We start from the raw sequence: 17799 nt of genomic DNA on the forward strand, positions 1-17799 counted from the left end.
TATTTATTGCCCATCCCTAATTTCCTAGAGGGCAGTTAAGAGTAAACCACATTGTGGATCTGGAGTCATACATGCCAGGCAGAGTAAAGATAGCAGCTTCACTCCCTAAAGGACATTAGTGAACCAGCTGAATTTTTCTGACAACTTACAAATAGATTCATGGTCATCATTAGACTCTTAATTTCAGACATTTTTTGATGAATGGTAGCTGCCAGTTTGCTCGTAATGATGTTAATGCCATTGAATGTTAAGTGGTGATGGTTAAATTGTTTCTTATTGGAGATAGTTATTGCTTGGTATTTGTGTGGTGCAAATGTTACTTGCCACTTTTCAGCCAAAACCTGGATAGTGTTTGGGTCTTGTAGCATTTGGACATCGGCTCCTTCGGCATCTGAGGAGTCAGAAATGGTTCTGAACATTGGGCAAACATTGGCGAACATCCCCACTTCTGATATTATAATTGAGGGAAGGTCATTGATGAAGCAGCTGAGCCTATGACACTACCTCAAGAAATGGTTTGAGTCTGGCAGAGGTAGAGATACTTCAAGAATTCCTTGGTGTGGCTCTCTTACCTGAGCATCACACTTATTCCTCAATCATTTATCTAGTACATCCTAGTGGTGAACTGGCGAGTTCAGCATAATTACGAACAAGGACACCCATTTAAAAAAAAAATCCTTTATTAATTAGGTAATGAATATGTTAATGTAGACAGTACAGCTAAACAAGCACTGCATTCACTAACTGGAAATTACAAGCAAGAACAGTCATGTCAGTCCATGTAAGCCATCATAAGGAAGGAGACACCACTCTGTGTGAATCACAACATTTTCATGCAAAATTCATCACTATGGCTCTCACACAACAGTTTCACATGAATAAAGATATCTATTGACAGGTCCATGACAGCTGGCTGCTGTGATCAGAAGGGATAAACAGCTGCCTTTTGAAACTGGGACAGGCAGACACCATTTCGGAACTCTGCTCTGAAGAAGGAAGATGACTGTTGTTTGGTTTGCACATGTTTATTTCTCAATAGCTTTTTTCTTGAGCTGGAAGAAACTGTCCAGAACAAGCACGAAGTGAGGAGAAAGATTTTTGACTCAAGTCTGCAATGGAAGCACAATTCCAATCAGAGCTGGGATGTTCCCTCTTGGTAAAGAAAATGTTTGAGGAGTGGAAGAGATGAGCACAGATGGCCACATGATGTTTGTGAAACTCCCTTACTCCTAAACATCCCATTTATCACTGCTGAGTAGTTTGCATTGCTCAAGGTACTGACTAATGAGCATTCTCATCTGTGGCAGACCAGTGTTGATCCTTACAGGTATGTAGAATGTCTTCTCAGCAGATCTAAAATTTTGGAAACTGCTCTGTAAGACAAGGATTGGGAAATCTAGCACATTAATTTCATTTTACCCAAGATCTTCCAATTTCTTTGATCTCCTCAATAAAATTTCTTCAGTTTCCACAAGAAAAAAAATTAGTTCACAGAACCTGACCTACAAACAAGTTTTGGCAAGATGGTCTTCCACCTCAGTCAGACGTGCAATTGTGAAAATTCATTTAAGGACAAGCTCAGGTTAAGATTCAGTCACCCCTGGCAACACTTTTTAACAGGCCTAAATCACACTTGGCCTTATCAGAATCATGTTGAAGATTTGATTTATTCCTTTTTAGTGCAAAACTGTTATAACAGGCTGGGGACAAACTCAACAGCATCTGAAAGCTGGCATGGCCTTATGAAGCAGAATTAACCTGGGCCTACTCCTCAGGATGCAGGCAGCACACAAACCCTGTGCTTGCCTGCTCATTCAAATGACAGCAGCTTGAAGCCCTGTGCTTCAGATGCAGTGAATGGCTGCAGAGCTCAAGTTATGCAAGGTCAGCACCATTTAAAGCCAGCCCGCATTCTGGAAAGCTAGCCTGTACCTCTTAAAGCTGAGCTGGAGTCTGACTTGCAGCAGGGGCTGGTGGTGACCTGGGAAGACATATAGAACAGGAAGAACAACGGAACAAAGAAAAAGAAGTGGCCATCTAGTCCCTTGCACCTGCTGTGTTGATCAAGGAGACCATGAATGATCTGTGTAGCAACTCCAAACACTTGCCTTTTCTCCATAGCCTTTAATATTTCTCTGCAATGACAAAAATCCATCAGTCTAACATTTAAGAGAACTGGCTAATGGTGCAACCTCAAGTGGAGAGTATGCCACAAATATCTCAATTCCGGTAGGTAGACAGAAAGATCTTTAGGTGAACTCTGACAAGTCAATGGGACCAGACACCCATCACAGTCAATTGCAACACATCAACCTTGAGTTAATGGTTAATGACCAAGTGGTCAAGATCAGTGAATACATTCCCAAATGCTATTTCTATTAGTTGAAAGCACAAATCTCACACGCACAGTGGTCAATTCAATCAAAGGTACCAATTTCTATTAATCACAACTGATACCACACACTCATATCTTCACATTGCCCAAGCAGAGTGCTGGAGAAACTCAGCATGTCTAGCAGCATCCGTAGAAACAGAAGCAGACTTAACAATGAAGTCCAGTGACCATTTGTACAGTGCATGTTGTAGATGGTACACACTGTAGCCACTGAGTGTTGGTGGTAGAGAAAATGAATGTGGATGTGGTGCCAAGAAGCAGGCTGTTTTGTCCTGGATGCTGTCTTGAGAGTTGTTGGAGCTGCATTCATCCATGCAAGTGGGGACTATTCCACCACACTCTTGACTTGTGATTTGTAGATGGTGGACAGGGCTTTGTGGAGTCAGGATTCCTAGCCTTTGATGGCTCTTTTAAGCATACTATTTATATAGCTAGTCCATCAAAGGTAACCCCCAGGATGGCTAGGCCACTTACTGCTTCACACTATTTTGTTAGTCATTTAGAAACGTGGCCAGATTCTCTGTGTCCCTACCCTATGCTGGCCTTTTTAAAATTCTTGTCTGTTCTCTGTATTCCAGAACAGCTCAATTACAAGCTCATCCAGCACTTCATTTGAACTTTGCACATTTAACCAGCTCCTGTAAGCCTGTGATCAGAGATAATGGGAACTGCAGATGTTGGAGAATCCAAAATAACAAAGTGTGAAGCTGGATGAACCCAGCAGGCCAAGCAGCATCTCAGGAGCACAAAAGATGACGTTTCGGGCCTGGACCCTTCATCAGAGAGCTTAGTAAGCCTATGTTCTCTTAGAAACTCTAAATGCATCAGTGTGTAGGTAGGGACCAGAAGTGCCTGTTGCATGCCCAGTTTACCAGGGGTCTGCCCACCCTGCAACATGACCCCACCTGGATGACTGAAAACTCTACTCCTGATGTCTGGTGTTCTTTTGATTACATTTCAAGACCTTCAGACTAGTTTGGGGTTTGTGTGAGCTAAATGTAGCCATTTAACTGTAAGTTATCTCATGCAAGGAACACACGGCCAGTCCTGCATTTCTTGAAAGGTATTGTGCTTGCTTCTTTGGAGGGCAATTAGACCATAAGACACAATTCGTAGGAACTGAAGAAGGCCATTAGCTCATGGTCTGCTCCACAGTCCTCAAAGAGACCTCATTTCTAGTCTGGAATCTCCGTTGTTAGGCTGACCTGTGACACCTGCCCGCAAAGGAATTAAGATAGGGAGATGGGGTCAGCAAAGGTTGTAATTAGTACCATACTGATGATCTAGTACATACAGCAACATAAATGGTTTCAGCCTAGGAGTCAGAAGCTTGCTTAGAAAGAATACGTTGACACAAATCTCTGCAGGAAGCAAGAGGAGTTCTACTGGCTGGCGTAAAAAAGGTAAATGATAGGGAAAGAGGAAGGCCATCATCACTTAGTCTTATAGGTGGCTACTTCCTGTGGATGTCTATTCCAAAGGCATCACCCATAATGCCGGGGGGCATACTATGGGCAATTATATCCTCACTAATCTCCTGTACTGATAGGGACTGGGGGTCACTTATGTGACAGATCTGCTGGTGAGATCTGTTCTCAGCCTCAGGAATTATATAACTGATGGATCCTGAAAGCTTTCCTTATTGGCTTCATTGGCTGTTGCCTAGCAACTATAACTCAGTTATTTCCCAATGCTTCACAAGAGAAACTAGCAGGCTCATGTTCCTATGTCCTCACCTACACTGATCAGATGTGCTTTGGCAGGTAGAATGGGATCGAAGGAACAGCTCCTGGCACTTGAGCAAGACACAGATAGGTGATCTTAGCAAGGTCCCTTTGTAAAGGGGAGGCAGGAGAGTGGGTGCAGAGAAAGCCTAAATATGCCTTCCAAATCTCAACTAAGCATCTGAGTTGCTTGGCAAGTTTTGGTTCAGGCTCCTGTCCTGATAGTAATCTATCTCATGCAGTTTAAATGTACTAAGTCTGCCAGATGATTTTAACCATTCACCAATCTTTCACTGCAGAAATTCCTAGCGAAACCCAAATTAAAGCCCAGGACAACATAAACATTTCCTAGTGTTTCTTTGAGACAGGCATTGAGGCAGCTTGATTAGAACAGATGGAGTTGCCACTGACAACCACAAACATTGTTGCACTACCATTAGGCTATCGGTCACTGGATAGGAGCTTGTCATCTCCCAGTTCACACGGTCCCAGGGCTTGACTGCAGCAACACCACCAAGTGCAAATACGTCTCTCTTTGATTACCACCCGTGTCATAGCACCATCATTTTAACTCCATTTTAGCATAAGAGGGGAAAGATTTAAAAGGGGTCTGAGGGGCAAACTTTTCATAAATTTGGCAGTGCGTATATGGAATGAGCTGCCAGTGGAAGTGGTACAGGCAGGTACATCTGGACAGATACATGGATATGAAAGGTTTAGAGGGATATGGGCCAACTTCAAGTAAACGGGGCAAGTTCAGTTCAGGAAATGTGGTCGGCATGAACTGGTTGGGTCGAAAGGCCTGGACTGAGTGCTGTATGACTCTAAATGATATTTTATCTTCAGTGCCTTGAGAACTAAATTGCCAACAATGTCAAGGAAATTTAACTAGCTGTCTGCATTCAGAAAGGATAGCAAGATCCCTTTAATGACAAGTATGTGACTTGATGATCACACTGAAACCCTGTTCAACTGCACGTGAGAAAGTGGTTAAAAGAGATAGAAGAACTCACAGCAGAAAATACTGTTCAATGTGTGCATCTGTTCAGGGATGACATAGTATAGTTCTGACAGGAATTCTCTGTGGAGAAACAATCTTGTTCCTGCACTGAAAACAATTCACAACCATGGGTTTCTACATCAAGTCTAGCCATCCAGGCTTCTGCTAAGAGCACAAGAACTGTACTCACTTTGGTTCAAATCAGTAATGTAACACGGAACACCAGTTCCTCACTTGTTGAATGCTCCTCAAAGTATATTGTATTATATCCAACTATCCAAGGTAAGACATGCCATTGACATTTACATTACGTGAAGTGAGGTCTCCAAGTTGTCTATTAGTACCCCAAATATAAGTTCTTCAAGTTCTTTTTTTTGTTAATTTTTATTCATTCATGGGATGTAGATTTTGCTAGCTGGGCCAGCATTTATTGCCCATCCCTAATTGCTCTTGAGAAGGTGGTGGGGAGCTGCTTTCTTGAACACTGCATCCATTTGGTTGAGGGACACCCATAATGCTGTTAAGGAGGGAATTCCAAGATTTCGATTCAATAACACTGAAGGAACAGTGATATATTTCCAAATCAGGATGTGAGTGGCTTGGAGGGGAACATGCAACTGATGGTGCTCTCACATATCTGATGCTCTTGTTCTTCGAGATGGTAGAGATTGTGGGTTTGGAAGGTGATGTTGAAGGAGCCTTGGTGAGATAGTCCTATGTTGACTACATGTTCCTCTTGAACACCCAGTGCGGTTGTTACATTCTGAAGGTGAGTAAACGTAGTATCATCAGGCGTTGCTGTACAGACCTCTTCTGATTGAATTTGAGATTGAGATGAATCCAGTGGAAAACCCAGATTATGAAAGATGCTAGTTGTTGTATAAGAAGGAGTTTCGTGGAATGATTGCTCTCCTTGTTGAGCAGTGGAGAACTCTGTAGTCTGCAGTTTGGACAGGGTTCCACAGGGCCATTAATGCAGCGACCCTTCTCCTCGTCCTCTGCGTGCAGCTGCCTCAGCTCCTAATGTGGACTGTACGATGAGTAATATGCTCTTTTACTGCTGTCTCAGTAACTGGCATCTCTTGCCACCATCTTTCCCTAATATTACGTCACTTTCTTTTTCATCCATCAAGCAGTAGGGTACAAAGGGAAGCAGTGACTGAATTCAACGGGAGAAGGCGAACAGCTAATACCTCCCCACCTTCCAGTTTCGCCAACATCCTTGTTTTCAGACTGCTGTCTCCAGGTCCTCGCGTGCCATCATCTGGTAGTGCTGCCGGTTCTCCAGGTAGGCGGCTAGCTCCAGGTCACCAGCCTCCTGTGCTTTGTGTCTCGGAGTGTTGCCCTGGTGAGGAACCATAGTTAGGAGTAGAGTGACCACAGACAAAACACATTCAGAAGTAAACAAAATCCTGGGGAGGAGAGGCAGCATTTATGTATTTGAGTATACTGATGGATGTATGAGCATGTATTTTAATACTTTAGTGTTACAGTGGGAGAAGTGTGGTGTTACTTATTGCTCATTTCTGTGAAAGTGTGGGAGTTCAGAAGGAAGTAACAGTCAATGATATTGGGGTAGTACCAGAGTCACAAGAAGGATTACAACAATCAGACAGCTTTGTGAGCACTTCTGATACCAGTTTTTTTATTTCAATATACTTTCACTGAAATTCTGTCGCCATGCCGAGATCTAAACTCTCATTATTAAATCCAGGCCTGCTAATTTATTAATTCATTCATGTACCTATCACATTACCATACCAATTGATTAACATGAATACATGTGTGTGTGTATCTTTGTACATGTGCGAGGTGTTAGTACAAACATGCATCTATCTGTACATTGGCAACATGTGTATGTACAGCATATGGCAATGTCATATGTGTGAGTCTCCGTTGGTAGTGAGCACTGGGTGTAGATGTGAACCAAATGGCTGCACAGAATATTTCAGAAATAGAAAAATTGAATAACCCAACAAAACTTAAGATTTATGAGTGTACTGACGAAGATTAAAAACAACGGCACGCAACCTGTGAAAACTGTCCACACAGACAACGGCAAAAAGAAGTAATTGGCTAAATGAAAGCTAAACAGAACAAGATGGGAGTATTATTACTTCAGGGATTATTTATAGCCTGTCTTTACAATTGTATTGGGCTCGACTGTAGAGGACGAAGGGTGCACCTAAGTGATGAGGAGATAGTAAGGGAATGGGGTGGCTTTGAGGAGATAATGTAGAAAATTTTACAGTTCAGGTGAGAGTGGACAAAATTGATCGCAAAGCTGCTCTTCGCCAGGCTGAGGTGGGTTGGGGAAGCATATACCAAGGGATGTGAGTTAAAGATTAAGAAGAAAGAAAAAGGATTCAAAAGGACTCCTTTGCACCTAAAAGAGAAATGGGGCACTTTATTAAGATGGACTGGTGATGTAAACAGTAATATAATTGGGCAGAGTTTCTGGCAGGAGAATGGGTTGAGGAGTGGGGCATATGGCTTATGAAAATCGACATGGCTTGTTGGTCGAATAAAGTGTTGTTGTTTCCAATAATTCACCCACCTATAGGACAAGTTCTTACCTTGAAATCAGTCTGCATCAGCGAGGCCCCAGCATCAACTAAAAAACGACAAATTGTGTGATACCGGTGGAATGCTGCTTTGTGTAGTGCTGTCTCACCCCTATTAAGGAAATAAGATTACAATCCATTAATTAAAGTCTGAACACAGGCTCCCTTTCACACAGTATCTATCAATCTGAGGCTAAGGTGTGGGAGAATAATGACCACTTCAAACAGAGGGAGGCTTGTATTCGGGAACACATCAGTTTTCATTTAAAAACCTCGTCCTCTGTATGGGAACACATTGTAAAGCTGACATATTCCCTGGGAACCACCGCAAATCTGACACACTGTAGGAATCACTGTAAGCTTTGACACACACTCTGCAGAAAGACTGTAAATCTGACACACTCCCCACGAACAACTGTAAATCTGACACACTCCCCACGAACAACTGTAAATCTTACACATTTCCTGGGAATCACTGCAAATTTGACTCAGTCCCTGGGAAACACTATAAATATTAAGTCATGCCCCAGGACAGTTTTAAAATTGACATATTCCCCGGGAACCACTGGAAATGTGACACACTCCCCTGAAACCACTGTAAATCTGACATTCTTCCCAGAAACCACCTGTAAATATTGACACACACTGCAGGAATCCACTGTCAATACTGACACATTCCCTAAGAACCATTGTAAATCTTATATACTGCCCGCAAACCACTGTAAATAACAACATAATCCCCAAGAGTCATTGCAAATCATATAATCATAGAATTTTAAAGTTCAGAAGGCCATTAGGCCCATCATGTCTGTACCTGTCCCAAAGGACCCACCCAGCTAATCACACTTCCCAGGTCTACGTCTGTAGCCCTCTAAATACATCCCTTTGGAACATATATGCACCTCTCCTCTGAAACCTCCCATGAAATCCTCCTCCACCACTCTCCCAGGCAACATATTCCAAATCCTAACAATTCTCTGAGTAAAGAAGTTTCTCCTCATCTCACTCCTCGCTCTTTGCTAACAATTTTGAAATTGTGTCCCCTAGTTACTGACGTACCAATGAGTGGAAACAAAATATCCTTCTTTACCCTGTCAAAATTGTTCATCATTTTGGACATCTCAATGTGGCACCTCTTAATCTTCTCTGCTCCAAGGACAGGAAACTCGATTCCTCTAATCTTTCCATATACATAAAATTCCCCTATTCCTGGTATCATTCTGGTAAATCTCCTCTGAACTCTCTTTGGGTCTTCCTTAAATAAGGTGCTCAGAACTGAACACAATGCTCCAAATGTTATCTCACTAATGATTTGTAGAGGTGTAGCATCACTTCTTTGATTTTATACCAGCTATCTCTATTTATATACCTAAGGATCCTATCAGCCTTCTTAACAATTGTTTCAACTTGCCTGATCACCTTCAGAGCGTCATGCTCATGAATCCCATTGTCCCTCTGCTCCTGTACTCCCTTCAAAATTCTACTATTGATCCCGTAAAACCAAACTGCGCAAGCTAGAAGAACAGCACCTCATTTTACATTTGGGAACCCTGCAGCCTTCTGAACTCAATATCGAGTTCAACAATTTTCAGGTTTGAACACCTTCCTCTATGTCCATTCCCCAACCCCTGACAAATCCGACCTTGTCATCACATGCATAAAAACAAAGTTACTGCAAAAGCTCAGTAGGCCTGGCAGTATCTGTGAAGGAGAAACAGAGTTAACGTTTCAGGTCCAGTGACCCTTCCTCAGGACATCACGTGAGCTGCTACCATACACAGCCCATTGTCAGCTACTAATGGTCCTCATGAGCAGTTATTCATTCTCCCAGACTGACTTTTACCCACTCCTTTGTCTTTTCTGCTGTTTTTCTCAATCTTTGGGCTCCACTTGTATAAATTGTTTCTCTTCCTCCCAATCCATCTTCTGCATAAATATCAACCTTTTCCTAGCTACCATCAGTTCTGAAAAAGTGTCACTGGACCCGAAACATTAATTCTGTTTTCTCTTCACAGATGCTGCCAGATCTGCTAAGTTTTCCAGCAATTTCTGTTTTTGTTTCTGATTTCCAACATACACAGTTCTTCCTGGTCTTAATCTGCCAGGCACCTGCCCATTTGGCCAAGCTGTCAATGTCCCTCTAAAGTCACGCAACACCATGCCCATTAGTCATTATTCTGCCCAGCTCAGTATCATCTGCAAACTTAGAGATTTTTCCCTCAACACTTATCTCCAAATTGTTCATATAAATCAGAAAAGGCTACATTCCCTGGGGAACACCACTTTCAACTTGTCTCCAGTCTGAGAAATGGTCATCTATACTTACTCTCTGTTTGCTATCTCTTAGCCAACTTCTAATCCATACAGCCAAAGACCCATCAATAGCAAACATTCTCAATTTGCTAACTAATCTGCCATTTTGCGCTGTATCAAACGCTTTCTGGAAGTCCAAATATACAACATCCACAGCACTACCCTCAACTAGTGTCTGTGCCGCCTCATCAAAGAACTCTGTTAAATTTGTCAGACCTGACCTGCTCTTGACAAAACCACTTGACTGTCTAGGCTTAATTAACTGATATTTTCCCTCATTGTATATTTACCTTATCCCGTACTATGGCCTCTATCAGTTTTCCCATTATAGATGTCAAGCTAAAAGGTTTATAATTTCTGAGATTATCTTTTATCCCTTTCTTAAACAGCAGTGTTACATTTACACTCCTCCAATCCCCTGGGGCTAATCCGGTGTTGAGAGAGGCCTGTAAAATTTCTGGCAACGGTTCCACAATTTGCTCTCGTACCTCTCTCAGCATGCCATTCGGGCCTGGTGACTTCTCTACTTGGAGTGCTGCCAGTCTTTTTAGCACCCCTTCTATATCTATCGCTATATGGCCCGGCTGCTCAACACCCACATTTTCAACTAGGCCATTGTCACTGCCTCGTTATAATCTCTTCCAGCCTCTTCCGTCAGGTAGAAAATACAAAATCTTAAAAACACGTACCAATAGGTTTAAGAACAAAGACCAATACAGCACAAGAACAGGCCCTTCAGCCCTCCAAGCCTACATCAATCCATTTCGCCCTTCCATACTAAAAGTGTAGAACAGCTTCTTCCCTGCTGTTATTAGATTTCTGAATGGACCGCTCAAATTTCAAATCTAACGTTGATCTTGCTTTTTGTGCACCTTCTCTGTAGCGGTAACAGTGTATTCTTTGCTCTGTTATATCATGCTCTGAACTTCATATGGTATGATCTATACAACATGAAAAACAAAGCTTTTCATTGTACCTAGAACATGTGACAATAATAGATCAAATTTTTAAAAATCATCTAATTTGGTAATGGGAGAAGCAAAATATTCATTCAGTACCTCTGCCATATCCTTTGCATCAGTGAGGAGCTTACCCTGCTTGTTCCTTAACCCACTCTATCCTTCACTGATCTTTTACTATTAATGTATTTGAAGAGCTTTTTTTTGCTTTTGCCATACTTTCCTCATACTTTCTATTAGCCTTCCCTATTTAAGCCTTAACCTTTCCCCTGCATTTGAGATTATCTTTTCTATTGTTATTATTATTATGATTCATTATATGCCTCCTTTTGTATATCCTGTGTTTATTTCTCATGGCTATGTACCTAGCTTGTATCCTATTCATCTTTCTTTAGAAATTCTCCTATTTTCATCCACTGTTTTATCACCAAAATGCGTTTCCAATCAACCTGCTCCAGTTCAACTTTTAGAACCCTAAAATCTGCCCTTTTCCAGTCCGGGATCTTATTGCTAATTGACTTTTTAAAATATCTTTTTCTAACTTAACATTGAATGCTATTGCATTATGATCACTATTTCCCAAATGCTCCCCCAATTCTGATGTTCTCCACTTGGCCTGCCTCACTTCCTAGGACCAGTTCCAGCATAGCTCCCTCTTTAGTTGGACCAGAAATGTACAGTTTCAGGAAGTCCTACTGCACACATTGCAGGAATTTCTCTCAGTCTGTGCCCTATAATTGACCTCTTTTCCCAGTCTACCCTAGGATAACTGAAATCATCAACTTTCACAACCCTAATTATTCTGCAGATTTCCATAATCTGCCTACAAATGTTCTGTACTACTTCTAAATCTGGTTATCACCCTGGGAACAACAGTAAACCTGAAACACTCCACGGGAACCACTGTAAAACTGACTCCCTGGGAATCCATTATAATCACGGACAGACTTCCTCTGTCATGGCCCACATCGACTGCAGTCTCCCAGCCTGTCACGATCTCCTACAATTTGCCTACTGACATAACAGATCCATAGTGGATGCCATATCCCTAGCCCTGTACTTACCCCTGGAACATTTGGACAACAAGGACACCTATGTCGGACTCTTGCTCATTGACTACAGGTCTGCCTTCAACATCATTATCCCTTCCAAACTGATCTCAGAACTATGTGAATTTTGTTTTGGCTCTGCCCTCTGCAACTGGATCCTCAGCTTTCTGACCCACAGACCATAATTATTTAAGATAGGTAAGTGTACCTCCTCCACAACAACATTCAACATTGGAGTCCCCCAGGGATGTGTCCTCAGCTCCCTACTGTAGTCCCTGTACACCCAACTGTGTTGCCAAATTCCAAATGAACATCATCTACAAGTTCACTGATCCCACCACTATAGTAGGTGGGATATCTAACAATGATGAGTCAAAAAAGAGAAGGGAGATAGAAGGCATGGTGACTTGGTACACTGCAAACAATCTCTCTCTCAATGTCAGCAAAACTAAAGAACTGATCATTGACTTCAGAAAGGAAGGAGAACACGCCCCCCATCTACATCAACGGAACTGAGGTTGAGAGAGTGGAAAACATCAAGTTCCTTGGAGTGACGAAAACCAACAACCTATCCTGGACTTCCCACATAGATGCAATGATCAAGAAGGCACAACAATGCCTTTTCTTCCTCAGGCAGCTCAGGAAATTCAGCATGTCCTTAAGGACCGTCACCAACTTCTATGGTTGCACAATGATAAGCCTACTGTCCAGGCACATAATGGCCCTGTACAGCAATTACTCTGCCCAGGACCATAAGAAACTACAGAAGGTGGTGTGCATAGCCCAAATCATCATGGAAGCCAACCTTCCAATCATGGACTCCATATGGCCCACTGCTGCGGAAAGGCTGCCAACATCATCAAAAACCCATCATAGCCCAGTAATGATCTCTTACAAGTTCTGCTGTCAGGCGAAGATATACATGCCTGAACATATGCACAAGCAGGTTCAGGAACAGCTTCTTCCCAGACATTATTAGGCTGACGAATGGACTCTCTATCCTCAAATAATGCTGAATTTGCTAACGTTGATCTCGCCTAGAGCATGGCCTGTGCAGTGTAACCTGTATGCCTCTGTCTAAGTATTTTTGATCTGCACGTCCTTGCTTACTATGATCTGCCTGTACTGCTTGTGACAAAGTTTTTCATTGTACTTCGGTATACATGACAATTAATTTACCAATCTGAGAAACGCTCTAAATGACACAGTGGGAACCACTGTAAATTCTGACACTCTCTCCAGGAACCAGTATAAACCAGTCACACTTCCAGAAACTACTGTAAATACTGACACACTCCCTGGGAGCCACTGTAAACACTGACACAGTTCCTGAGAACCACTGTAAATACCAGTACACTTCCCGGGATTCTCCGCAAATACCAACACATTTCCTGGACCTACTGTAAATACAGATACATTCCCTGGGGATCCCTTGTAAATATTGACAAAGCCCTGGCAATTCCCTATAAATAAAGATTAATTCCTCAGAGATTATTTTATAAGTACTACGCACACCCCGTGGAGCCCCTGTAAATACTGACAAATGCCCTGTGGATTCCTTATAAATACTGACACACACGCTACATAATTTTCAGGAGAGATGGATAACGGCCTGCTACCTGACACCACCAAAGAAATGCAGTGCCTCCTACAGTATGCACAGTGCACCCTGAGACACAGAAATCAGACTGAGACACAGAAATCAGACTGAGACCTGCTGAAACCAGTGGAATGATAGAAATCCAATATGCAAATACATATGTAAGGCACAGAACAATTATGCCCATACTCACGTTTTGATTTCTGCTGCATCTAATAAATCAGGAGGGCCTGAAACAAATAATGAAAAAAATCTAAACCACAAAATTGATACATACATAAAGTCTTGGCAGAACACAAGATAGTCTGGAACAAAAACAAAATTGCTGGAAAAGCTCAGCAGGCTTAGCAGCATCTGTGAACAAAAAAACAGAGTTAACATTTCGAGTCCAGTGACCCTTCCTCAGAGTTCTGTGTTTTTTTTCTTCACAGATGCTACCAGGCCTGCTGAGCTTTTCCAGCAACTTTGTTTTTGTTCCTGATTTTCAGCATCTGCAGTTCTTTTGGTTTTTACAAGATATTCTGGAATAGTGAATGAAAACACAGATTGCCCCATTCAGTTTCACTCCAGTATAGACTAACAATGAAAACAGAGACTAACAGAGGAAACAGTAACTGAAGAGTGGACAGGGAGTGGCAGAGAAGACAGGGAGTGACAAAGTATAGACTAACAATGAAAACAGAGACTAACAGAGGAAACAGTGACTGAAGAGTGGACAGGGAGTGGCAGAGAGGACAGGGAGTGACAAAATGGGCAGAGACTAAAAATATGGATGGGGCTGACAGTATAGAGCGTTGAGTGCAGTGAGCGTGAACAAGGAGTAACAGTGTATATAGAGAATGGCTGGGGGTTGTAATAAAGATTACTGGGGGATTGACAGTGTGGACACGGAATGACAAAGTGGTCAGAGACTGGCAGTGGGGTTAGGGCCTGACAGACTGGACAAGGAGTGAGTGTGCACGGGGACAGACAGTGTGGACACAGGCTGACAGAGAGATCAGAGAGTGACAGTGAGATCAGGTACAGTATGGCAAGTGACTGACAGTGGCATCAGGGAATGACTGTGGGCAGAGACTTAAAGTACAGACAAGGAGTGCCACTGACATCAGTCGGGCCACAAGCTGACAGTGTGGGCAGGGATTGACAGAGTGCACAGGGATTGACAGTGTGGATAGGACTGGTAGCACAGTGGCTAGTTCTGCTGCCTTACAGCACCAGAGGCCCGGGTTTAATTCCAGCCTTGGGGGACTGTCTGTGTGGAGTTTGCGCATTCTCCCCACAACTGTGTGGATTTGCTCTGGTTTCCTCCCACAGCCCAAAGATGTGCAGGTTAGGTGGACTGGTCATGCTAAATTGCTCAAAGTGTCTAGGGTGAGGAAATGCAGGGTTCGGGTGAGGGATGGGTTTGGGTGGGATGCTCGTCAGAGGGGCTTGAAGGGCTGAATGATCTGGTTCTACACTGTCGGGATTCTATGATGGAGTGAACAGGATTGACAGTGGGCTGAGGGAATGAGTGTGGACAGAGTCGAAAGGGATTGACAGAGCAGACAGAGGGGAGAGGATGGACTGCCAAAGTGGGGATGGGGAATTGCACCACCTTGCTCATATCTGTTCCCAATGTGTTAAAGAACCATCAATTAACCTCCTGGACTACTGTAAACAAAAACCTAACAAATTAAACATACAAGCCCATTCAATGAGGCTCCTCCCATCCTTCTGTTCCAAAAGTCTGGTTGCTCGATTGAGGTGAGAAGGATTGGCTAAGTTAAGGCCGTCACTTAGCAAGACATACAATACAGGTTGAAAATATCTAATGAATCTTTTATCATTTACTTCCTACAGGACAAATAAATGATGAACAGTATGTAGCAGTGAAATAGCACCTGAAGTAATTGATAGCTCTTGTCATACTCAATGCTAACTTAAACATTGTGTACAGTTGACGCAACATATGAAGCTGGTTCAACAGCTCACCATGTTCAATGATGTACTTTACAAGTTCCTTATGGCCATTCTTTGCAGCGCAGTGTAACACCGAGGATCCTTCAGTGCTGCTCACCATCAGACTCACTCCCTTACTGCAGGACTCTATGAACTAGGAAACAGATGGAAACATCCATGAAGTTAGACGTCCCTGTATTTTACATCTTCAGCAGTTCACAGTGAACAACCCAGGACAATACACATCTCCTACAATATTCATCAATCACAAACACAGGACATCATTTCTTCTGTTGCCCATCTCAAATCCCATTGGAAACTAAAGAACATCAGGGACAAATTTCACACTTCCGGTAAAATAACATGCTGGAATCCAACTGTATCTTGAAACAAATCATCTGGTAATACCTTATGGGTGGAGAAGTGAATAGCCACTGGAGCCATAAGTAAGTTTCTGGGGGATTCTGCTTTTCACAGACACTGCACAGAGACACTCTGCTCCTGGGAGACACTGCTTTCATTCTGATCCTGGGAGAGCTCACCCTGGAGAGACTCTGCTTCAGGGAGATCTGGGCCCGGGTGGAGACATTACTCCCGGGGTGACACTGCTCCTAGGGAGACCCTGTCCTTGGGGAGGACATTGCTCCTCGGGAGAACCTCTCCAGCGAGACCCTGCTCAAGGAGATGTTGCTCCTGGGGGTGTCTGCTACTAGGGAGACCCTGCCACTGGGGTTACATCCCTCCAGGGGAGACACTGCTCCTAGGGAGACTCTGCCTATGGGGACATTTCTTCCAGGGAAAACCTGGTCTGGGGAGACCCTTGCTCTGGGGTGACCCTGCCCTGAGGAGATACTGCTCCTGGGGAGACACGGCTTCTAGGGTGACCCTGTCTTAGGGGGCCTTTGCTCCTGGGGAGAACCTGCTTTTCGGGAGACCTTGCTCTCGGGACACCCTGCCTCTGGAGGACATTGTTCTTGGGAGACCCTGCTCTCAGGGAGAATGTGTTCTGGGGAGAACCTTATCTCAAAGGGCTGCTCTTCTCAGGGACCTTCATTGCTGAAAGACACGCATTATCAATGTTTTCAGAAAGAAATCTTTCAGCTGCACAACTCTTTACTGGCTGTCAGCACCCACTGAAGGGCCTGTTCTGCACTGTAAACCATCCTGTTGATGAAAGGAAGCGCACTGAGCAATGATATTGTTAGTGCGATCAATGGCAACCTATAGTCAAGGAATACTATGTGACTGAACTAATATGGTTTTTTCAGTTCTCCTGGTGCTTTATTCACACTTAACGCATGTACATAATCAATCAGTTATCTTCATGACCCTGCTCTTCACTACATTCAGCTGGTGTCCCTGCTATCGACTGATAGCCACAAAGAGCATAAAGGTTTAGTGCAAAACCAAAAGGTCATAAAGTAGGGATTCTTTATAGGACTGGCCTCAGGTCATTACAAACAGTAAGAAAAATTAAAGTTAAACATGTAAGTATTTACAATACTGTGTGAGAAATTAATGCTATTAAATGAAACCCATAAAAAGATGTGGCCGAGGTTTTGTCAATATCATTCTTAAACATCCATTCTTGCTTCCTTCAGCTTTCCCTGATTTCTTCAGAAAATAATGGAAAGGAGGAGGCAATTTGGTATAGGATTGCACATTTCCAATAGTAACCAGATACACCAGGAGCGGAAAATAAAGTCACCAAAAGCTTTATCTAATCGAACACATAAAGGCGGCGGGGGCATTAGAGCTCAAATGTCATTCTTACGAATGGTGAAGTCCCCAACGCCTGTTGGAAATGCCATCTTTTCAAAATTGTGTTTAGCAAGAAGCTGCTTTTTACCGTGAACCAAGTTAAGACTGTAGAAATACTTTGCACCTTTGAGAATATGTAATGCTTTCTCATCCGATGTATGGGGTAAGTTATGAGTTTTTGTGTTGAACGTCTGTTAATTCACATAGATCTTCAGTTTTCCATCTTTCTTCCTCATGGTGACTGGGGGAGGTAGACTGACTTGTTGAGTTTTGAATGACATTTCACTCCAAAGGCAGGCCTGGACTTCTTCCCAGTGATGGGTTAGGATCCTGTGATAAGGAATCATTACTGGATAGTCATCTTCACTCACAATTTTCTAACTCGCTAGAAATGCCCAACGTCGTCATCATCTTTACTCAAAGTTGCCCCCTACTTGTTTAGAATAGAATCAAGCTGTCTCATCTGAGGCTCCTCCAACTCAGTGATGTCCAT

At 43.0% G+C, this 17799-nt stretch overlaps 1 protein-coding gene across 1 annotated transcript in view; it reads right to left on the minus strand.

Moving 5' to 3' along the window:
- Window positions 1-683: 683 nt before the first annotated feature.
- The window catches only part of dgki (diacylglycerol kinase, iota), a 193083-nt gene continuing 175967 nt past the window's right edge, over window positions 684-17799 (minus strand). The window contains exons 29-32 of the mRNA XM_059652275.1: window positions 15579-15699; window positions 13798-13834; window positions 7696-7795; window positions 684-6464 (exon numbers count right to left, since the gene is read on the minus strand). Coding sequence (XP_059508258.1) covers window positions 6348-6464; window positions 7696-7795; window positions 13798-13834; window positions 15579-15699 — 375 coding nt within the window. The 3' untranslated portion in view covers window positions 684-6347. The remainder of the gene's footprint in view (window positions 6465-7695; window positions 7796-13797; window positions 13835-15578; window positions 15700-17799) is intronic.

This window comes from Stegostoma tigrinum, chromosome 18 (assembly GCF_030684315.1).
Source record: "Stegostoma tigrinum isolate sSteTig4 chromosome 18, sSteTig4.hap1, whole genome shotgun sequence".
In the NCBI taxonomy this organism is placed as follows: Eukaryota; Metazoa; Chordata; class Chondrichthyes; order Orectolobiformes; family Stegostomatidae; genus Stegostoma; species Stegostoma tigrinum.